This window comes from Thermobia domestica, chromosome 5 (assembly GCF_964235325.1).
Source record: "Thermobia domestica chromosome 5, izTheDome1.hap1.1, whole genome shotgun sequence".
Lineage (NCBI taxonomy): Eukaryota > Metazoa > Arthropoda > Insecta > Zygentoma > Lepismatidae > Thermobia > Thermobia domestica.
The window spans coordinates 284819122-284844824 of record NC_137458.1 but is presented as its reverse complement, the minus strand read 5'-3'; the positions used below and the strand labels follow the sequence as shown (position 1 = coordinate 284844824).

Genomic DNA, 25703 nt, shown 5'->3' with positions numbered 1-25703 from the left:
TATAAGGGAAGTGCGTTTTTACAGCAGTGAGCATAGAGTCTCTGTTGATTTCGTTGAATGCATTCCGGAAATCAAGTTTCAAGAAAATTTTTTCCTGGTTGTGGGGATGAGAATAATATAGTCGGGCTACATGGGCTGCAACTTCTGAGCCATGTGGAATGCACACTACCAACTGATGTGGTGACAAAAAGCTAGATAACGGTTCCCTAATTCTTTGACATATTATTTTAGCTGATAACCGTCTCCAAACGTTAGCGACAGCGATGGGGCATATATCGCCACATTTCTTCCTCAATGCTATAAGCGACGCTCCGAAAAATATTGGCCTGATTTCTTTAGGTACGTTTCCGGTTAGGATTATTTGAAGAAAATCACTGATAGTGTTCAACAGACGGTCTCTAGAGTCAATGTTCTGGTATAGTAGAAGATCCTTGAGGATGGAAGGCCGTAAACTGTCTATACCTCCTGCGGAGCCTGAAGGAAAGGATCGAAGAGCTCTCTGGACTTCCTTGACAGAAACACTAGGGAGAGCTGGAGCGTTTTCGATGAGTGGAGGAGGTGTGAAGGTGTGACTGTGTGTAGGATGTTTATTCCGTAAAGCTTCTAGCACTGTAGCATTTGGAAGCGCCAAAGTGTCATCAGATATGAGGAGTCTGACTGCTCCATGGACATCGCAGTCGGAAAGTTTGTTCTCTATACTCTTCGTATTGAAGGTTATTGCATCTGTTGATAGGCGAGGTTTGGAGGGTCGTTGGTGGCGATAAAGAAGAGCATCGCAGCGAGAATTAGTCCAACTAGTGATTCTTTGTTTCACCCATGTAGTGATATTGGACACTTTGTTAGTTCTTGTTGGTGAACAAAGAGTTACGTAGGGGAAGAAGAAGAGCTCCTTCCACGATTGCAGGCTATTAGAAGATACAATATTCTGTAGAACTTGACAGAGGGATTCAGCCATTGCTGGTCTAGCTCCTCGAGGTACTCTACGTAGAATAGGAGTAATGGCTTTGAGTTTTCCGAGGAGCGTGTTGCATTCTTCGATTGACATCTCGTTGGGACTATCAATGCAGTTGCGCAAGACAGAACTATGTGAAGAAGATGAGGAAATGGAAGTGAGAGTGGACGATGTGGGTTTGTCTTTAGTACTAGTACGATGGCACTTACTGTTGTGAATTGCTAGGCCTCTTGCATTAAGTAACTGTTTGTTGCAATGGGAACACACGGAATCATGATAAATAGATGCATCGGCAGTATTTAAAATGTTAATGAACGGGTCATCACTATCGTTCAGCAACACAGAGTGGTCCACATTTGTGGACGTTGCACTAGTATCGTGTCCGGTCGACATATTTAGCAAATGGTTGGTAAAGTAAAACAAACATTCATGTTTGAAACTGTTCAACAATTGATGAATAAATTTTAAATTTAAAAATTTATATCCAACTAATTCATTATCATTGTTGGAAGTAACGTGTTTGAACCGATGTTACGAGTAGAAAAAACATCAAATAAGAATTAAATCAGTTTCCGAAAACTATTAGAGACGAGGATTTCACTATCGCAATCCTGAGATGTTCACGCACATTTTAACACCACACTCGTGCAAGTAAACAATGTTTTTCCCGCACTAAACTATGAATCTTTACGGACAAACTCAAAATTTGAACTGGTAGGTTCAACAATTAACAATTAACAATTATTATTATTATTATTATTATTATTATTATTATTATTATTATTATTATTATTATTATTATTATTATTATTATTATTGATCCTGGTGTTGATGTTACTGCTTCAAAGAAATGATGAGAATGTAAAGAAATTAGAATGAACAACTATCTCTTTCTGTTAAAAAAAACTTAGTCACATCTTCCTCATGATGGACAAATTATCAGATATTGGTCGTTTGAGGAAACACATTTATTTTTCTAGAAAGTACTGAGGAATAACAATTTAATTTTCTGTTTAATAATTGTTTCGTAGAACTAGTGAAAATTCAATAAAGAAATATATTCTGAAATCAGAAATAATAATATGAAGGACAAAAGAAAAGGTTAAAGAACAAAATGGGAATTCTAGTGTTAAGAATCTATGTAAGGAAATAAATGTTTTACAGCTAGGTGCTTCGAGTATTATAAGCCATATACATTACCATTTTGTTAATGTTAAATTTTCCTTTTGTAGCTCAAACTGAACTGTAAATTGTAATTATTTTGCTCCCTTTATATACCAGGGAGTAAGGAAATTACGAAAGGAAATCCTTGATTTATTAAATCTATACAAAACATATGAAAATCATTTTCCTACATCAATATTTTTTCTCATATTGCAACAAATAGGAACACGATATTGTCAATCGTTAAGTTCCTTTTAATTATTTTAAAAATTATTTTTATATATTAATTTAAATACCTTCATACGATTACACTTTTTAAGGTTATGTTCGCAGTTTAATTAGTATTATTAAGTGAAAATATTTTAAATATTAGACGTTCTTGAAATCAATTAGAAAACTTCCTTTAAAGGCAACGTTTATTACAACTTTCTTTCCGTTCCTTACTACATAAAGCCGGTAGACTTCCTTCATTTAGTTACAGTTCGAGACAATCTTGTCTGATCAACAACAAAAATGAACACATTTGCTGTAAGTTTCTTGAAATTTTTAATCAGTAACATTATATTACATCTTTGCACGTAAATCATTTTACACAGAGTATAAACTTCTAAAGGCAAATATAGATGAACGTTATGGAGTAATCAGTATGGCAAGTTCTGAACAACCATACACATACTGAAAGATATAAATCAATATGAGAAGTATTTCGTTTTTAAAAATTTTTATTTTTCGTGAGCATTTAGTTCCAATTATTCATTTTTTTTTTCAATTTTATCATTTCCAGTCATCCAAACTCAAAATCCGTTTTATGTATGAGCAACATTTATTTTATTTTTTTAAAAAGGGAAATATATTTATAGGAAGTATTTTCATGCATGTAATTTCCATAGCAATAGAGTAATTAATAAGAATAGATCCAATACTAATTTTGGCACAAAGTTAAACGTCCACGCTCAGTTAGTATATGTACTTTTAATATAAATGGCGTTACAAGATCCTAGAATAGTTTTCACAAGTAATATACATAATAATTTTTCAAGTAATATTCAATATGAAAAGAAAATCCACCAACATCAATCCTATGATATTAGTTTTTAAAAACGCTACTACTCATTTGAAATTGCCTTCAATTAGGCGTTCTTGTTCTATGTATATATATTGTAATTGTTGAATTGGCTGTTGTTAGAATATACACAAGGGAAATGTTGGAACACATTCTCCTTCTTAGTGAATGCATTTCAATAAATGTCATATTATCAAAACTCAAAAAGTACTTTATTTTTAACAAGAAAAGAAAAATAAATTTCCTTAAGTTGCATTGTGGAATCAAGATTACATTACGAAAACTCAGCTTGAGTTGCTCGCTATGTATCTCCTAAAATTTACTTCAAGCAGTTCAGCAGAACTACCGTAATGCAATAGAAAGCAACAGAAAACGTGATTTTAACGAGATGAAATATACCATTATAAACACCTTCTTCATTCTAAAAGGGAATCTTTTACCCACCTTTACTTTCACTTTAAATATTAAGGATTAAATATATTTTTTATTCTTCAGATAAGCTTATATCTCGTTCATAGAATTCAATTATAACAAACCACAAAAGCATGTAAGAAATTAATTTTAAGGATAGTAAAACTTCCACAATTTAGTTCCTTTCTTGTAGCATGTATACTTTGTAGTAACATATTCTCACTAAAGTGTAACGAGTAAGTATACGTTAAAGCCATCATATTTTCTTTTCTGAAAAATAATTATATTAAAGACACTATATTTATGTAAAAATCCATTTAATTTTTGATACTAAGCAAATCCATGTATTACTGAAACTTTTGATTGCATAGCATAATAATTATTCTCTAGTATAACAGCATTGTTATTCAACACACTTCTGCCATGTTTCATGAATTTCATAATACATCATTCTTCGTGGTGAGGAAAACACAGAATAACTTCCTGTTTGACTGCCTGTCAGATTCCAAACAATGTTCGTTTACATTTCCTTAAGATTCAGACACAGATAGAGATCGGATGGAGCCTCATCTAAACTCAATGCTGGATAAAGTACGAAGGTGAAAACAAGACACTTATTCTGCACTGTTCTCTTTCCATCAATGTTAGGGAAAGATGAATGAGTAACTCAATTTTAGACAAACGCAACTAATATGTGTTTCCTGTTTTGTATGAAGGTTCTAGAATTAATAAGAATTGTTGATTGTGCTTTTAAGCAGGAATTCCAAGGACAGTATACCATGAACGTCTCAAAACACTATCAGCATAATTTGCCTATAAAGGAACTTTGTGGAGCACGCACTAGTTAGTTTCTAGTGATCCTCCGTAGAGAGGTTTAGCGCATATCACCTGCAGCAAGTTCTTAAAAACTCACAACCTTCACGTACATTGCGCTTACGTTCCTCGCTGTAAGTGTAGATATGGTCCCACTTCATGTTTCAAGTAATGTTGCTGCTATATCGTTAACACACTTTCAGGTATCCCGTGATAAGCCTTATTTTATAGCAAGTTCTATCTGTACCTATTCTCTCGAATTGTTCATCAACATAATTAAAAGATAGAGCATCCGTTGTTGTACTTGGCCTGATACCTAATATCTTCCCTAGCAATGTTAGGTTAGCTCCAGTGCTGTTTCCTATACGAACAGAACCAGTAGCAAGACTCTGAGATTCTAGAGAGTCCATTTCGTAAATCGTAATCGTTTTTTGCATATCAATTGAATGTACGCCATTCCCTATAAGAAATTAAATCATAGGACAAAATATGGTTATGGGTCGCTATGTTTCTTGCTATGGCTCTTGGATCCAGTGATGACAAAGTTCAAAGCTGCAACATATAGGGTGAACTCAATACGTTACGGGGAACATCGAACTGATATGCATCATCAAGCTGGAGAAAAGCACTACGAGATTAATTTTCTGATTATTTCCTTTCTTGTTTGGCCTTTCTAATGTGGAACTCTCCTTCTGGCATGGGCATAAATTCGAGCACTGTATAACTTTACACAATCGCCTTCATATTTCCTAGAATCAATGAAACATTGGCAACACTATCATCTTTAAAGGTTAGTTTGACATCAGGAAAGAGAGAAGTTCTGAACGACCAAATCAGGTGAATACAATAATGTTCAAGATAAGGTTCGATCTTTTCCCAAAATCATACCTATAAAAGATAAACAACTAATGCGGGCTGATCTAAATTCTTGCATTACGCGTTCTGCCTCGGAGATATGTAGTGTAAATGCGGTTTTACAGTATATAACGTAAAAGCTATTTGCAGCAAGTTGCTCCATTTCTTTAATACTGACAACGAATAAAGAAGCATTACTAAAGAAAAAGTGGTAAAGCAAACATAAAATGATCAGAAGATGTAGAAAAGCATTGCAATGAACAACTTTCCCCTTGGAGCTAAAGACGTCTCAATGACTAATTCTATAAAGTGTGACACGGGAAGGGATGTATATTAAAAGTAACGTAATAATAAATATTTGAGGCGATAGTATTTTACTTCCTTGTTATCTCGAGAATATTCAAGTGTATTGTGCATTATTTATTATTTTATTTACAGAAGTGTTATTTTACAAAGACTTGTTACTCACAATCAAATTTTATTTACATCCTAGAAAACAAATTGGAAGCATTACAATTGAAGGAAGAAATTGACCAACAGATCAATATATTCTTTTAAATGCACGTCTAATATAATTTTGATAGTGTCTAATATTGAGGATATTCGGTTTATTAGAAACGCTCTCCCTAGAAATACATATATAGTGAACTTAAAATTACCTACAACCATGGATTATTCATCACCATACTAATTGCTAAAAACAATGAATTTTAAAATTAAATGTTAAGTTTTATATTGACTAGCTCTTTCTTTCACACATAATTAAATTATCTTGTCTATATTCAATTTCGTGTCATAATATTATTTTTCTTCTTTTCAAGATTGTCTTCGCTCTCATTGCTCTTGCATCCTCTGCTTTTGCAGTTGGTGTTCTTGGAGGAATTGGTGGAGGTATTGATTATTATGTAAGTAGAATAAGAATTAATTTACAAATACTTAATAGACGATATATTATTGTTGATATTCACATTGATGTAACTGCATGATTTTAAATTATCCATCTTGTATATTAAGTTTACTGGGTTTTGCTATCTCAATCGAACGGAAACAAAATGTTCAAGTTTACTCTGTTCCTTCCTCATTCTTACACATATTTTATTATTTTAGGCTCACTTCAAAGTTTTAATTTATACACTTTTCTTAATAGTAGTAACATACGAAAGTATTTTTAGAGCATTGAGTTTCGTTTCGTAGTGCGGAGCTAAGGCTTCCAAACTATACGATTTTAATACTTAAACTTCACGTAGTACACCTAGATAACTTCTACCTGCAACTAACGAAGAAGATCAAAGATAAAAATGGTTCATACAAAACGCTACCACCGCTATCATTTAGTGCTTTTGTTCTATGAGAATTGGTATTAAAACATTTTTTTTTCAGTCATGTGCGGTTTGAATGCAGCGTTAAGATTAAATTTTTATCTGCTCTTGGAGCGGTGAATCGGTTGTAGGGAAAAGCGTCTGAACTTCTCTTATATTATTTTTGTTTATCAATATCTGAAACTGGAAGTAGTAGTAATTAAAACATTTTCTTATATGATATAGTGTTGTATTTTGTGCTGATATATATATACAGACACCTGAGACATTGATTTATTTACAAGATTCGTTTGCTGCCATCTATTGTTATTTCTGCTCTATGTCGATGTCCAAATATTTTTTTAGTTTGAAACACTTCCGGTTTTAGTAAACGGATAATTAAATAGACGGAGCCTATTCTTAGAACCTAAATTGAGTGCATGTAATCGCATCACAATACCTCTTACAATTTTTGCTTTATACAAACCAGTATTGAAACCGGAAGATTTCCGGATCTAGTAGAAATCTGTGGTTTGTATGTTTCCTTCAAACATTGAACCTATTGCAGTAAACTGTTTGTCCTTATCCAAATGTATTTTTGTTCAATGATGATTTAAATTGAACAAGAAATTGTCGATATGAATCATTTGTGGTTGAAGTTAAGCTTTCATGGAGGACAGGAAACATTCTTGAAAACCGAATAGATTGCAAAAAGCCAATTCCTGATTTATTCTACTGATTTCCTCTACAGATATTAGTATTGAAACAGGAAGTAACAGTAAATTTGAAGCATCTTCCGTTTTCGTGTTGTGGATAGTCATTATATGTTGAATGTTTGTATGTTATTTCCAAAGGCGTTGGTATTAGGTGAGTAAAATAAGTTTGCAATGAGCATTTCAGTTAGGGCATCTTTTTATTTAAAAGTGTTAGAAAGTCTTACTTTTTGAGATCAATTGAACGCATCTTACTGAGAACGTGGGCAAATGTTCTCAGGAAATGAGTAATATTTTAATTATTCATACAATAACTTATGGAAATAAGTTCTTTACTACTGTAAGTTTTGCTATATGTCTTACTCGGGATGCAAGTTGCACTACACTTCTTTCGTTCATAATTTTCAATTTTAAATATCAAAACCTTTCATCAGAACAAAAGTTGTTTATACACGGAATAAACAGTATACATAACTACCTTCTTTTTAAACTAGTTTGCATTGTTTTCATAATGAAATTACCAGATATGTCAAACCTACTGTGACAAAACTTTGAACTTCGTCGACAGATTATCTAGATACATTATAAGAATGAAGATTAGGTCTATACTTGACTTTTACAATCCAGACATGAAATTGTTTCTAGCTGAATTTTATAAGTATTGTTCTATGTGGATGCAATATTAAAAATGAAATTAATGCAGCTATAAAATTCGTTCTTAATAAAAATAGAATTCCGTTTATTCAATGTTGGAACTCACAACATAGAATTTTGGAAAAATTCCATAGATTACTTTTAAGCTTTCAATAGAACTACTTTCACAGTATTTCTTAAGTAACATACGAATTAGACAATTTTTACTATGACTAATATTCACAGCATGTCATAATATTAGAATATAATAAAATCAATTGTTTCAATTTAAGGCCTACCCACGATACCAGTTTGGATATGCAGTGAGTGATCACCTCACAGGAGACAACAAACAGCAGACTGAAGTTCGTGATGGCCCAGTTGTAAAAGGACAATACAGTCTTATTGAACCTGATGGCAGCCGAAGAATAGTTACATATGGAGCGGATGATATCAATGGTTTTAATGCCATTGTGAGAAGAATTGATGGTAATCTTCACGCTGGAGTTGGAGGTTATGGATACCTTGGTTAGTTATCAAAAAGTATTTTCTAAGGACATAAAATAAAGACCAATATCGTACATTATAGCTGTTTTCTTATTTTCCAAAATATAATCAAATAATATTATACTAGTTAGAGTTCAAATAATTACATAACTGCGACTTACGTTCTGTATAGTTATTTCATACAAAGTATGAAGCAGGTCCTCATGCTCGTAACGTTAACAATATACGTCATAGTTTCGACATATGAATTTCATATCACCTTATTATAATAATTTGTTATCCGATTTCTTACAGTTACTGATAATACTATTACTTTGTCTTCGAAAGTTGAAAACGTATTATAAGTATTCTTAAAAGTCTGAATATGATAACAGTTCTTCTCAGGCATGTATCAATACTGAATATATAGTTCCTTTCTTCTCCTACGATGTTTAAAATGAGATCCCCGTGATTCATATTTGACTCGATAGTAGTTTTCAACACTGTATGTCTAGGTTGTTTATTAGCAATATAATTATCAACAATCATGAGTGTTGTAATTATGAAAGGTAATTAAATGTGTTTCATTACAGTACCTTTTTCTCGTCTCGAACGCAAATCATCCTTCTAACCTCGGTATCATCTGGACCCATAAATAACTATCTAAATATTTTCTCGACATGAGCCTTAAATTTCTTTATTTTTGTTTTGGTCTTGTGTGGATTTGGAGGTAATTAGATTGGTCATATCTCGGTAGCCTAGAAACAAATTGTGTGAAATTGATAATCCATTAGTCTAATAATCTTACTAGCTTACGTATGGAAAGTTATTCGTGAAGAATGACACATTTCTAAATTATCAGTTTGTTACTTTCTTCTTTTGCTGACTCTTTGCAGTGCCAAACACAGCATTGCATATCGAGTTGCTTGTTGAATCTTTTAGAACGGGGACAGAGGAATATATTTAATCCATTTGAGTACCTTTATCGAATATTGGGTATAGCTGTATGACTCTGAGAACAAATTAGCATGGAATGGAAATGCTCCTACTCATCTTCAATAAAATAATCAAGGACGAAAAATGTGCCTATAAAATCATGCTGTCGATTTTTTAAATAATATCGTGGAGTCGCCCTCAAAAACACTTTTAGAAGGGTTATACTGTTACTGCCACTTACTAGTGCTAACTTCTTAGGAAGATAGGTAATGCTCTTAATCAAGACCATCACGGTATCAGTTCGGAATATTTTTGGAAAATGCAATAGCCTGATCCATCACAAGTAGCGTATGCGGAAACTACTTTGAACTAGCTTTGAAATTTATGATTCATCCGTCTATTTTTTGATCTGGCAACTTTCCGACTTCTTCCTATTCCAGAAGGTTAACAACCAACTCATTTATATGAAGGATTTTTGTTAAAAAGGATACATTTTCGAAACTCAGGTTTCACAGATGTCCCCTGCCTTCCTCAAATAACTTCACTAGAAAACATGCGTTTTTATTTTCTAAACAGTTATTTGTAAGTTACTTATAGAATATATATATGGTAATATTTCGCTCGTGGTTCTATTTATCATCATAAAAATATGTTTGTAATTGCGAGCAACGCCAGGTGGATTTTTGCTTTAAAAATATCCAGTATAAGAAGCAAAGGATGGGAAGCACTGTCACCCCTGTATCACGTAATGGAAGAAGGACACGAACGCCATCGCTACCCAGAAGAAGGAATAACTCTTCGAGGATCATCACAACCGACATCAATCTTGGCTGAAAACTCATACTTTCCTAGTTTGCTCTGGGCCTCCGACTAGTTCTAACATAACACAAGCATTTTAGCTTATACTACCAAAAACCAAAGCAACAAATAGAAAAGGTACAAAAGAAAATGTTAAAATATATTAGTTATAAAACTGATAATATACCAACTCGTTATGTATCCTACAATATACTTCTCAGGAGGTTTCAGTTTTTGTCACTGGAGGATAGAAGGTTTATTCAATGTGTATTGTACTTGAAAAAACTTATTGATAACCAAGAAGATAATATGTCTTTCTTAGGTAAATTACCATTTTATTGCCCACGTCAAAACCTGAGATTCAGACAAATGTTTTATATGCCTGACAACAAAACAAATTTAGCAAAAAACTCTCCTTTGTATAGGATATGTGATAGAGGCAATAAAATACATTCTATGGGTCTGGACATATTTCAATTAAAATGCTCAATATTTAAACAAAAATGCGTCCAAATGTTACTTAATAAAGTGTAAAGATTGTTATTATATCTGGTACTTATTGACTGTACGTGAACAAAACATGAGTAATGGTTAGTTGTTAGAATTACTTTACATGTAGCACATTCTACACCATTATAAAATTAACAATTTGTGCTTTGTAATTGCCTTCGGGTGTTAAGTACAAATAAATTATTATTATTATTATTATTATTATTATATTCAACTTTAAGACGTTTTCCTCACCTACCTAGTCTGTGGCTTTGTAAGAATCCAACCTCTTTATTAACTTGCAAAGGAGAATAATAACCACATACCACCCAGCTTGCCGTGGACCTTCGTGGTAATCCTTCAGGTCTAGCTTGCTTTTAAGCTTTGCGGGACTAAACTCACATGGATAGATGTGGAGCACTAATAATCCTAGCCCACCTCACTCAGCTTGCAGGAGATGTTAAATTCTTTTCCTTGGCTGCCTGCTCCTTTTGGCACCGACTTCCCTAATAATTTGGTGAACTTTATAAACTATTTAGTAAAATTTTATTACACTTTCTTATAACATTAAGTTTCATATTAATAATAGTTGTGCAAAAAGCGAATCAAATATCATCTAGTCTCTACCTAATCTGCTTTAGAATAAATTTTACACGTGAAATGCGCCGCATTCAATCCGAAGACATTGAATTTAAAACTTTCGTAAGGTGCACTATTTTAATTAACTGGAAAATTGGCTTAAATCTATTTAGGTACGTATAATAAAATATATTGGTATTTTTCCTCAACATATGAATTAAATTAACTGTACCAACTTTATGCCACGAACTATGTTAGACTGAAATGCTTTTAAGTACAATATATTCAATGCGGCTGAACAAGGTTCTATACCATCTTTCAACATTCTACACTTAACTAAATACTCCGAATAGTCAAAAAAATAATCGAAAAGTAAGAGTAGAAACAAAATATATATGAATCCCAATAAGTATTCCAAAAATATTACAAATTAACAACAACTCTAAACCCAAAAAAGCATCAGTATGTGTCGATGCTTCAATAAACGAAACTGGTTAAAGAAAACCTGTTTTCAAGATAATAAACAAGGAAACGAGCAACCGGACAATATTAAAAACCAACTGTTCTAAGTATTACTATGCAGACAAAAGTAAACAAATCTAACATAGTATTCTTAGTTAATGTAAGAAATAAGCCATAATATTTTCTTCATGGAGGTACCTGCCAGTGACCCAAAGGAATGTAAATACAAAAGAAAATAAGATCCATATTAATGTACGAGTGAACACAAACGTTTTTCACAAACATTAGATATAGATCGTCTCAACTTTACGGGCAAAACAAAATTTACCACCGAATACTAAATTGATAACATTCTCCACCAATATCCTAGGAGTTGAAAATAAAGTAGGTAAGCGTGCGCATATAGCTTTAATCAAATTTAAGATTGGAAATACTACATTTTCTATTTTTTTTTTAGATCTTGGAACCAGATGACTTTTCCCCGATATTCTGAGATTATTTTCTCAAACGCCTTCAGACCAAAATTGACTTACGAAAATACATGACCTCTATACCGAAAGCCGCAGAAACCATTGTTTTCACTTTTGAAGACGCAAAAGTGAAAGAATTATCACAAATGAAATTTATTCCATACATCAATTTATTTTACGTATTCGCGATCCCTACAACAAAGCGTTTTTCTTCAAGTAAATATCAAGAAGCAAAACATAGAGGACGAATTCTTTCTTGTTTCACCATTTCAATATTTGTTGGGGAGATATGGTTTAGAACTAATGAGTGTGAACATCCCAAAAAGTAACCTCGCTTTAATAGTGTAAAGTACCACACCACGCTCTATGACATTCGGTACAAGTACACCACTAGATATTTACAAGATAACTTACTATATTTACAAAGGTCAATATACAACAGGAGCTGGAACAAATGACAAAATAGACGATCACTTAACACCATTTAAGGCAAAAAGGAATTTCAGGAGAGATTAATGAAGACAGTCGTACTATTAGGTATTGAAGATTTTGGCATTCATCAGGACTTAATAGAGCATCAGGAAACTGCAGTTCTCAACTGTTGTATAACTATAGGGAAGTATGCTCCTGTTCACTGAGGACATTGGCTATTTTAGAGGCTATACACATAAAATAAACATTGACAAGGCGACCAATTTCTACCAATGGTTAACATCTATATATCTACTGTCGCGCGGAGGCTCATTGGTAGAGCGTTCACCTCCGGTGCTTGGGGTCCCTGGTTCGATCCCAATTCACGCCTTGTGGACTTTACGGTGAACAAACACTGTGCTCGTGGGTATTCTCCGGGTTCTCCCGTTTCCTCCCACTTTTCATTCCACCATTACATTCATTACTCATCATCACCGTCTCTCTTTGCCTGACCGGCATAGCAGTGTGACGTAAAACTAAATATTTCATTTTTTGTACTGGTTTATAAAGGATTACACACCTCGATATTTCACAAAATTGATGGAAAAAAATAATATTGCCTTGAAATATGAATGTGAAAAAGAGTCCAGGGAAGAGTGTCAGTGGGAGGTGAGAATGTAGCAAACTGGTTTATTAAAATAGCTCTGTCTGGCATAATTGTATGGCATTAAACTTTAAGATTTCATTTCATTCTGAAAAGAAATAATATTGCAGTTGATATTGGAATAATTATAGTAAAATAAATGGGATGATAATTCTGAATTGCTTACTAGCAGAGCGTAATAAAGCTGTTTAGTTTCTAAATTTACTTTTTCCCGCCTTAGATAAAATTCTTTCTTACTCAAATTTTAAAAATACAAATTAAGGAAATTGAGAATATATATAAATTTTGTAATGCAAATGTAAGTGTGGTAGAATTAGCGACGTTATGGTAAATAGAAATTTCTATTAGATTAGTATCAACTACTGCGTTAAATTAATTCACTTTGTATCTTCTGTTGACTAGTGTGAATCCATATGACAACCCTCAACAATTTCACCTATTCCAAATTTCATCTTTTAGGCTTATTACTGATTTCAATTTTTCGAACAATGACTGATTTCCCTCTTAAGGACAAATTTGAGGTTTGTGAAGAATAATACTCAATTGGGATTCGTCTTACGGTAGCAGGCCTGAGACTACTGCATTTGACACTCAACAGAGTACATTGTAATAAATTATTACTTTCACAGAATTAGGACGACACCTCACGCACTAGTATCTAGTCTCTGTAAATAGCATAGTCATTTCTCCAATTTACGAAACAACATTTAACAAATTATTTGATATTATATCCTACTAATAAACATGATTTTAAGTCTGAAACGTATCACGGACTTAGCTTTCATATCGAGGTTTAAAAAAATTTTAATAAATCATTTCTAAATGCTTTTATTTGGTATTTTATGATTCACATCACATGATTTTCAAACCTTTAACCAAAATAACTGATTCCACGGAGACCTTGTGCACCATATCCCCAGGCTCCGTATCCACCAAGTCCATAAGTTCCAAGACTGTATCCACCAAGACCGTATCCGCCAGCAAGTCCATATCCACCAAGACCGTATCCGGCACCAAGTCCGTAGCCACCATAAGCACCGACTACGGGAATTGTGCCGAGGGAGATGCGGTTATTGTTCTGGCTGCTGACTCCAGTGCTGAGGAGAATGGCTACAGAAATTACAAATATGAGATTTTCATCAACGTACTTAGTAACATGTAAAGTAAAGGTATACGTACTCTTAAACAAATTTATAGTGATAAGTTAGAAAAAACTGAAATGAAATCTTTGAGTTTTACGTCCCACGCTTATGGTTAGGCTAGGCTAAAGGAGACAGTGATGATGAGAAATGAATGAAATGGTGGAATGAAGGAAGTGGGAGGAAACGGGATAACATCAAGGAAACCTACGCACACGGTGTTTATCCAACACAAATTTCATTTTGCGAGCTTGGATCGAACTATTGAGCCCATGCACCAAAGGTGAAAGCTCTACAACTGAGAAATCACGGACTCCTAGTCATAAGATAGAGTTAATGAATATTTTCTATTTACAGTTTCAATGTTCAATAACATGTGCATTGATTTTAGATATCTAACTGATTAATAATATTATACTTTGTCATTTATTTCCAGATCTACCTTTCAAGCATTGTTGTAAATAAATTCAAAACTAAATCACAAGTGTATCCTTCAAGAAATGCTTCGATATACTTTTGTATGAAATTCCATTCTGTTGAAATTTACTTTTTATTTCCTATTGATTTTATTTACATCATACAAAAACAAATAGTTGTTTTTATATCACTTTCTAATTAAAATTCTTTGCTTCCGGTTTATCTTCTTTTCTATACTCATGCATTTTTATTATTACTAAAAACCAATTAATATTCCACCAGTAGTACCAACTTATGAAATCGCAATAGGTAATTCATGAATAATATCACTAAAGAAATTTATGTAATATTGGAGGAATATGTCATAGTTGAAAGCTCAATTAGGCCTACGATATCCAAAATAAACTAAAGTAAAATATCATTCAGTTATTCATATTTTTGCGTTGTTATACTGAGGAAGTAACCGCTTTCGTATTACTTTTTTTCCGAGGCAGACAAATATAGCACAGTTATAATATCCTAAAGGTATTCAAAACCTAATGAATACATTAATAATGTTGGTACATGAAGTGCCTCTAGTTTTCCATGATTGTGCTAGACTTCGTTTGTACCTGTACTGAAGAACAGAATATTTGATCTAATATATAAGTAAATATTGTATAAATAACCCATTTTTAAGCAATTGAATTGGTACTTACCGTAAGAAGTTCCGAAGAACAAGGCAAGGCACAAAACTAGAGCAGAGGATATCTGTGGAATACATAAGTAATTCTGCATTAATAGTACACATTTTTTTGTTAGAAGTAGACAGATAGAAAACAGAACAAATCTTAACTTTTAATTTTTGATACCACTCTCACATATCTGCTACTTTATGATAATGCATATACCTAATGATTTCTAAACAAAATATACATATTTACGTCATTATCTTGTTGTGTAGCTGGTGGAAGTTAACATACGTTAAATTAGTGAATTGAAATACAAAGCTAGAAAATTGTGTCGAGCATTCTATGTAGATCATCCTCTTGCAAACATGGGTACTAAAAATTTAAAGTGTGTTTTGTACTGAATTGATTTAACTAAAACTATTTTAATTAGCTTTACAACAGAAAAGCACATTTTACAAAGTAACTGGTAGTCTCTATAATTAACTAGTTATGATGTAGATTGTAGACTAGATGAAAATTATTATTATTATTATTATTATTATTATTATTACTATTATTATTATTATTATTATTTAGACGATATTGTTGTTGCTTTACAAAAAATAAGAAATTGAGAAAAAATGGAATGAAAAACTACCTGTTATAACAGTGAATCAAAGCTTCCTTATAGTGGACAAATTATCCACGATACCGCGTTTCAAGAAAATAGATCTTTCTACAATATGCTTAGGAATAACAAATTTCTATAAGAAAATTGTCTGTTAAATAATGAAAATCCAATAAAGGAATACAAACCGGAAACGAGGATAATTATATGAAGAATAAAAGAAAATTAAAAGTACAAATTGTACACCGCAGTGAGTCCTAGTGTTAAGAAGCTATGTAACGGAATCTGTTTTCACAACTAAGGGTTTAGACTATGATTGTATATACATTACCATTTTGTTAATGTTCTATTTTCTTTTGTAGCTCAATCTAAACTGTGAAAAGTATTTTTTCGCTCTGTTTATATATAGTAACTAAGGAAATTGCAAAAAGGAAATCATTTTACGTTAAATCTATACAAAACATGTGGAAATCATTTTGATACATTAACACTTTCTCTTATATTCCAGCAAATAGTATTACGATATTTTCAATCGTTAGATTTGTTTCAATTATTTGATTAAATATTTCTTCTATGATATTTCGAATGCCTTCATATGATTAGAATTGTTAACATTATTGTTTTTACAGTTAAATGAAAATATTTCAAATGTAAAACGTTATTGATATTGAAGAAAAATATTTGGATATGAATTAGCAAAGTTCCTTTTTACAACTTTCTTTCCGTTCATTGCTGTATAAAACAGGTTAAATGTGTTTCATTTAAGTACAGTTCGAGATCATCTTGGCTGATCAACAACAAAAATGAATGCATTTGCTGTAAGTCTCTTTATTTTTTTTAAATATCAACATTATATCACATCATTAGACATAAATCATTAAACTCTGACTATACAATTGTGAATTCACCTGTAGAAGTATGTTATGGTTTAACAAGTATTACAGACGTTAACCAACGAAACATAAACAGAAAAACATATAATAATGTGTGAAGTAATAATGTTTTATCACTTTACATTTTTTCGTCAGCAATTAATTACAGCTTCTCAATTTTCTTAATTATAGCATTTATAGTCATTACAATTGAAAGTCTCTTTTATGTATGAACTACTTTAAACTTTAGAAACAAGTGACTAAAAAGTACACATTTCACGGAAACGAAATATATTTATGGGAAATATTATCAAGCCTTCTCTAACCATAGTATATGCATTTTAATCAAAGAGTAATTGACTAAAATTTACGGTATCTCTGTTTTAACATAAATTTAACCCCCATCTTTTGCTTTGAATGCGAACATTAAATCTAAATGGCATGAAAAAACCTTAACATATTTTTGACGTAATGCAAACACAAGTAATATAGAACTTGAAAATCCATCAGTGTCCTTCTTAAGACATTAGTTTTCTAAAACCCGGGCATACATTTCAAAATGCCCTCAATGACGTGTTTATATTCAAAAGTTTGTATTTCAAACTTGAAGAACTAGTGAGAATCTACATTTTTCACATTCATAAGGAACACATGATTAAAATAAACATTTTTAATGAGAGGAGTAGTGAATGGATTGTACCACTTTTAACTCCATTCGAGAGTTTAATTTAAGTTATACAGGTGTTAATCTGTGATATAATCAAAAACAACGTATCATTTCGCACTGTGAAGAAAATGCTAATGTGAACAAACATATAGGAAATACATAATTATCTTCTTAAAATTTAAATTATCAGACCACTAGAACCCATTACGAATCTTTTATAAGAATATACTAAGTATAAACTTTACGTTACTGATGAGTATGAAAATTGACGATCTCATAAAACGCACAACTCTTCAGCTGCATGTCTTGTTGTAATGCTGTCTACGCAGTCCATCTCAGAAACACTGGTAATTCCTTGTTTAGTGTCAATAAAACATCTGTGAGAAATTGAATCATTGGACGAATTATTATTATGTATCACCATGTTTCTTGCTATAGCTCGTGGACTCAAATGGTAACAATTTTGAAATATGTAACATATACTGTGCACTCGACAAGTTATGGGTTTACCTCGAAATGGTATACATCACGATGCTGGAAGAAATTAGAGATTAATTTTCTGATTATTTCCCTTCCCGTGGTATATACTCGCAGAAGCGTTCCTTCTGGAATGACCTAGGAAAGTAGTGCACTGCATTACTGATCAGCACATTTGCTAGAAGGAACAAAACAACCTCAAATCGTTCTTCTTTTAAGGTTGACTTGATTTTCGGGAAGGACATAAAGTCATTTGTGACCAAATCAACTGAATACAGGGGTATTCGAGATGTTTCTTTCTTTTATCTAAATTGACCTATAGAAGAAAACAACTCGTGTGGCAGTCCTAAATCATCACTATACGCTTTGTGCATCGGAGATAAGTATGTGCATATGTGGTTTTACATTATTAAAAAAATATCTCTGCAGGACATTGTTCTATTCCTTAACACTAACAACAGATAAGGAAAACTACTAACGCATAAATGACAACAAATAATGAATGAAACGTGTGTTGAACAAACTTATAGTTCAAATCTTTTCTATATAGTTCCAGACACCCCCTATTCTACAAGCTTGTGGGGCAGGAAGAGATATATGTAGAGAGCTAACATAGTAACAGATATTTGTACATTGTATTGTAATTTAAAGCTGTCTGGGAAATTAGAGAATGTATTCTGTATCAGCAGAAACGTCTTCTTATTAAACTGAATTGTTACTCTCAAGGAAGGGTCACGCAGCGGCTCCGCTGAGATCCGAATGAGACAATTGTGTTTGCATTTGATATGTTATAATTAGACGAATCCCAAAGTTATACGTGCCACCGGGCGGAATATCGTGAGTTACAACATATTTTGTAATGTAAAAGTTACGAAAAAATTACATTGTAAAATAATTTGAAACGGGCCATTTGTTCGGAAACGATTGGATAAATGGAAAACTCGGTGAACACGTGTCCCATAATTTTCAAGGGAGTACTTCTGGGGCTAAAAATTTTTGCCCCAGGGTTCTCTGTAGGGTCCCAGACGGGGTCCAACTCAAAAGTTTCAAATTGCAAGGGGGGTTAAGTCGCACATCGTTTGAAAGCTGTTGTTAAATGAAAGAAGATGGAGGAAGTCTCGACTCTCTACGACAACTCTGTGCAAAATGGCGGAGGGTCAAAATGTAAACAAAAACTTAATTGAAAAGTCCATGGCCACCTCTATAAATCGGAAACGGTGAGACAAATGTGAAAACAGGAAAGGACGTGTGGTATTACTTCCAAAGTACAACGATTTAAGTTAAAACGTCTTGTTCTAGGGCCCTCACAGGGTCCCAGGTCGGGTCCAACTCATAAGTGTCAACCGGCAGGGGGGTTAAGTAGCACATCGTTTGAAAGCTGTTGTTAAATGAAAGAAGATGGAGGAAGTCTCGACTCTCTACGACAACCCTGTGCAAAATGGCGGAGGGTCAAAATGTAAACAAAAGCTAAATTGAAAAATCTATGGCCACCTTGAATCCAAGATGGCCGCTTAAAACCTATGTCGAAAGTATAGGCATACCAAACTGCTGAAGCTAGGAAAGCTAAATTTGGTATGAATGCTGATCAGGAAAAATAAGTGACAAGAGGATACGAAATATTCAAAAATGACATCTTGTGTTCAAAATGCCACACTATTTATCGAACCATGTCCAGCTCAAACCACTGGAATTGGAGAAGCGAAATGTGGTATTTACGTTTATGGTCAATAGTAGATATCCAGAAAATATCAAAGACGTATCATCTATAATCCATTATGTCTGCCAGCGTGAAAAATGAGTTTGTATATAAATATGTTATTTGGAGTATTATGACCAAACCAACAAACTTTGACGCAGCTCGATGTACTGGAGTGATTTGCACGTGGTTGGTACTGCTCGCCAATCTTGTACATGAATGTTTTGTTTTATATCTAGTATTGCTTGAAACATTGTGATCAAACCAGCTAATGGCATACAAATATAACCATCACGAATACGTTACAATACAGCTCTCAACCTAACTGGTGCAGCAAGTCCTTTATGTATTAACTACTTATGAGAAAATTAGAAAAGTCCCGAAAATATTCAACTTTTGTTTAGCATTATAAATAGAAAGTCAGAGTTATGTGTTCATTGCATATTCATTATTTTCACGTAAATGATATCGAAAGAACCGTGACGATCGTACATTAGGAACAAAACATATATGTGTTATTACGGAATGAAATAATAGTTGAAGTGAATCGAAATTCAGTTGTTCTTTAATATTCCTATTGTTTCTAAATACATAATAGAGAAAAGTGAAAATTTACATTTGGACTGTTATGAATGTACACAATAGCAAAATGATATTGAACAGATACAAAATGTAATGCAACCGGCAAGACTTAATATAGAATACGCAAAATTGTACAAATGAAACAAATATCATAGGATATTGTACTTAACAACTGAATATCTATGTTTAACATATCTATGTAAGTGAAGCAGTGCAAAAGGTGTGCAAACATGCAAGCAAAGTGTGATTGAGGCAAAAACATTTGTTACAATGAGCACATTTCATGAAAGCTGGCGTTTGACAATTGTCCATAGCACAATTGTCTAGCAATCCAGCTTCAAAACAATACTCCAGAGGCGTTACGAACTCTTATGGCTTGTCATCAACATAACCACTTGCAAAAAACGCATACTTTATCATGTTTTTAAATCTGTCCGCCATGAACTGATAATGTACGAAAGACTGAAGCCGAAGAAAATGATCTCTATGCCACAAATTGATATCAAATTGTGTGAGAACGGTATCTGTGATGAATCGTACCATATTCTTATAAGGTCTGAAAAAGTAAACATCTGTTGGTTGAATAAGTCCTGTACTCTTAGGTGGTATCAATTCTTGGATAAGTTCCACACCTGCAGGAACAGTAGAGTTATATAGGTCAGAATCCTTATTGGATGTCCACGAATCAACTAGTAGTAGAACTTGCTTTTTACCCTGCAAATCTGGCCATAAGACATCCGTTAAGAAAACAGTAAGGTCATTCTTTGACATGTTTGTAGATTTACCAGCAAAGGCTTTGATGTTAGGTAAATCGATTTGAAAATTGGCAGGAAATTCTACACTTGGTTCTGGAACAAGAACGTACATATGTGGTAATAATGTTCCATCCATCGAAATACTTGGCATGATCATGTACGAATGGGTAGTTGCAGTTTGGTATGCCTATACTTTCGACATAGGTTTTAAGCGGCCATCTTGGATTCAAGGTGGCCATAGATTTTTCAATTTAGCTTTTGTTTACATTTTGACCCTCCGCCATTTTGCACAGGGTTGTCGTAGAGAGTCGAGACTTCCTCCATCTTCTTTCATTTAACAACAGCTTTCAAACGATGTGCTACTTAACCCCCCTGCCGGTTGACACTTATGAGTTGGACCCCACCTGGGACCCTGTGAGGGCCCTAGAACAAGACGTTTTAACTTAAATCGTTGTACTTTGGAAGTAATACCACACGTCCTTTCCTGTTTTCACATTTGTCTCACCGTTTCCGATTTATAGAGGTGACCATGGACTTTTCAATTAAGTTTTTGTTTACATTTTGACCCTCCGCCATTTTGCACAGAGTTGTCGTAGAGAGTCGAGACTTGCTCCATCTTCTTTCATTTAACAACAGCTTTCAAACAATGTGCGACTTAAGCCCCCTTGCCATTTGAAACTTTTGAGTTGGACCCCGTCTGGGACCCTACAGAGAACCCTGGGGCAAAAATTTTTAGCCCCAGAAGTACTCCCTTGAAAATTATGGGACACGTGTTCACCGAGTTTTCCATTTATCCAATCGTTTCCGAACAAATGGCCCGTTTCAAATTATTTTACAATGTAATTTTTTCGTAACTTTTACATTACAAAATATGTTGTAACTCACGATATTCCGCTCGGTGGCACGTAAAACTTTTAGGATTCGTCTAATTATAACATATCAAATGCAAACACAATTGTCTCATTCGGATCTCAGCGGAGCCGCTGCGTGACCCTTCCTTGTCAGAACCAAACTTTTGTTTCCATAATGGATAACAAATTTGAGGCTTTACAATAGGAGTATGAAATCGAAAAGCAGTCTCATGTATTTATTGTTTAAATCAATGAATTGTTAATAATGTATTATAATGAATTAGATTTGACTCTATTAGAGAAGCTCTTTGCAAAAATACTTGCACTTGAACTGATAATTTCCTAGCATGCATGCAGTGCTCATACGCCATACTAATTTTAAACTGCAATAAATATTAAATTTAAATGCTAAATTCCGTAGCGACTTGCTACTTCTTTCACTTGCAATTTGCTTATCTTGTCTAAATTCAATTTCGACTCAAAATATCATTTTTTTTCTTTTTCAAGATCGTCTTTGCTATCATTACCCTTGCAACCTCTGCTTATGCAGTTGGTGTTCTTGGAGGAATTGGGGGAGGACTTGATTATTATGTAAGTATAATGAGAATGTATGTTATAGATATTTACTAGAAACTATAAGTATTTTTAACATTAACATCGATGTACGATCATAATTTTAAATTCTTCAACCTCATTATGTTAATTTTACAGGTATTAGAAGTTCAATAAAAGCGGGACAGTATGTTCAACTTCAAATTGTTTGTTCCTTATTCTTATACATATGTTATTATTTTAAGTGTATTCGAAAGCTTAAATTTATAAACTTTTCTTAATAGTCAGACGCTTAATTTACAGTAAAACACCATTAGTAGCTACTCCTTAGTGGTTTTGTTCTACGGTGATGTTGGAAAAAATTATGTCATTTCCGGTTTGAATAGTAAGCTGAGAAATTATTACCTACTCCTGGGGTGCTGAATCGATTGCGAAGAATACAATTGTGGACTTTAATGATATTATTTTCTCAATGAAAATTTGAAACACAAATGGTAGTAAATTGAAGCACTTCCAGTTAAATGTAGTATTAATGGATTTTGATTATGTATATGATGATCACGCTTGAGACGCTGATCCGTTTACAACAAACGTTTTCTGCTATCAATTGCAATTTCTGTTCTAAGGCGATAAATGTTGAAACCGAAATGATTATCAATTTGAAACTTTTCCTGTCAAATATTTAAATAGACGCAGCCTTTTCTTAGCAACTTGAATATAGTATAATAATCTGATCCCGATACCTCTTACAATTTTTGCTGTACAGAAATCAGTGATTGAGACTTGCCCCTCGTATAACTTCGACGTTGGCAGTGGAGAGATTGTGACATTGATAAACTCATAAGCTTGCGCATGACCTGCAAATTCTGCTTTATAAACAAAGGTTCTGTATTTACTTATTTGGAATTTTACTGTCTTGTCCACAATGCTACCTGGAGGTTTCTTGTAAAACGGTTGCCACCAATGGTTAAAATCTAAGATTTCTTCATTGATAATATCGTAAACCTGAAATGGGGTATCAGTCTTATTTGCATTTGCAATCATATGGTCGTACTATGCTGCTAAATAAATGCAATCGTGTCACTTAAATTCTTGTTCGATTACAGCGAAATTTCAATCACATGTAAAAAAAATGGGCTGTGACTTTCCACCTCTTTTCTTAGTTTACGTGGCACAGTACCAAGTTTGTCATCACTCGACATTGCCACACACAATCTACACATCATCACCATAGTTCTACATACACAAGTCTCGTGAAAAAGGATTAAGCCTATTCACAATCCACGTAAACTGTTAGTCAAAGCTCACACCACAATTGTTTTGACTGCATTCCACTGAACAAAGTTGATGGACAAACCAAAGTATCGTAATGACAGGGGAGAGCTCTAATGGCTGTCTACTTACACACTGTCTCACGGTTGTGGTGGTGTCTTGCAGTGACTGGAAGAAGGAAATAAGAAGCACAGTTATTTCCTTTTTCTAATCAGGAAGGGATTTCGCCTTCTATATTGGTTATATAGACTTGCGCAAATATTTTTGTTTACTACTCAACGATGTAACTATCTTAAAAGAACACAACTGTTCTGTCAGTTTAAAATCGTAAAAAATCTGTGTACTTATTCCCTTGTTCCAATCAGTGGTTCAATTATTCACATAATAACTTACATTAATCAGTTCTGTACTACCAGTTTCTTAGTGGAAAGCCAGTTTCATTACATTTATTTTGTACACAATGTTCAGTATTGAGCTTCAAAACCTTTCTTCAGAAGCGATATTGTTTATAAGATAATAATCAGTACAGATCCTTATCCTCTGTTGTAACAAGTCAGCCATATTTTCAATATGAAATTTCCAAATATTCAAAACTTCGATCACACCAATTTGAAATTTGTTGAAAGATTGAATAGAGGTACCATGAGAAAGAAGGTAAGATCTACAACTCAATCTTTCAATCCACTCCTTTAAATATTTCTACCTGTATTATATAAGTCTTGTTTTTTCTCGGAGCAATATTGAAAGTTAAGTTAATGTAACCACAAAATTCATTTTTAATAAAAATGTAATTTTGATGCTTCCATTTTCTTTGGAATACAATATAACATTTTTCATGCATTCCTTTAAGCTCTCAATAAAAATTAATTCCAATACAGTCAGACAGCTTTTATTAAGTAACATACGAATAAGTAGATAATTTTTACTATTACTAATATTGACATTATGTAATAATTAAATAGAATAATACAGTCATTTGTTTTCATTTCAGGCCTACCCACGATACCAGTTTGGCTATGCAGTGAGTGATCACCTCACAGGAGACAACAAACATCAGACTGAACTTCGTGATGGTCCAGTAGTAAAAGGACAATACAGTCTTATTGAACCTGACGGCAGCCGAAGAATTGTTACATATGGAGCCGATGACATCAATGGTTTCAATGCTATTGTAAGAAGAGTTGGCGCTAATCTTCATGCTGGAGTCGGAAGTTACGGATACTTGAGTTAATTGTCCCAATATAAAAAATATGTTTCTTAATGAAATAAAAAGAAGCTACATTATACATAATAACTATTATTCTTTCCCCCAAGATATATTCAATAAAAGTACATTTGGTAGAGTTGAAATAATTACATCTCTTCAGTTGGCATGCTCGTATGAGCAATGAGCAATGAGCAATATCGTGGCTTGTAGGTTAGAAGTACCGGGCCCAAGTGGTTGCTTGTCAATGGTGGTCCAGCGTTTCTGATGTTGGAGTCCGCTACTGTCGCAGACTCTGGCTTGTGAAGGTCTGTTCGACTACTGGGGTTGAGGCATCCTTTGCGATCTAATGGCTGGAGGCGGTGGTCTCGCTAGGTCGGTGATTACAGGGTTCTCGTGCTGTCGTGTTCGGGCCCAGAATGTTGCTGAAAGCTTTCGTCGGGATTCGCTGAGGAGTTGTCCTCGTGGATCTGGTCGATTCTTGTAACCATCGTGTGTCCTGTTATTGCCCTTGCTGCCCGGTTCTGATCAACTTGTAGCGCTCTATGATGGCATTGTGCTATGTGTTCCCATGCTTGGTGGGCGTAGAGCAGGAGTTGACGTATGTATACTATGTACACATACTTTCTCGCCTCATGGGACAGTTGTCTGATGAGGAAGATAGGCAGCAGGGCACGGAATCTCCGTTTTCCTCTGTCTGTAGTATCTGTCAGGTGCTGCCGGAAGGTTAGTTTCTGGTCGAGA

At 33.6% G+C, this 25703-nt stretch overlaps 1 protein-coding gene across 1 annotated transcript; it reads left to right on the top strand.

The window, feature by feature from the left end:
- The first annotated feature begins 437 nt into the window (after positions 1 to 437).
- On the top strand, positions 438 to 24986 carry LOC145685557 (uncharacterized). Its single transcript, XM_081757954.1, has 5 exons — positions 438 to 566; positions 6080 to 6163; positions 8196 to 8430; positions 20928 to 21076; positions 24747 to 24986. Exons 1-5 carry the CDS (start codon positions 438 to 440, stop codon positions 24984 to 24986), a joined length of 837 nt encoding a protein of 278 aa, XP_081614080.1.
- The last annotated feature ends 717 nt before the right edge of the window (positions 24987 to 25703 follow it).

Coding starts and splice junctions, on each gene's coding strand:
- LOC145685557 (XM_081757954.1), top strand. CDS start 438: ATGGAAGGCCGTAAACTGTCTATACCTCCTGCGGAGCCTGAAGGAAAG. Junction 567..6,079: donor TGAGTGGAGGAGGTGTGAAG/GTGTGACTGTGT, acceptor CTTCTTTTCAAG/ATTGTCTTCGCTCTCATTGC. Junction 21,077..24,746: donor AGACATCCGTTAAGAAAACA/GTAAGGTCATTC, acceptor TTTTCATTTCAG/GCCTACCCACGATACCAGTT.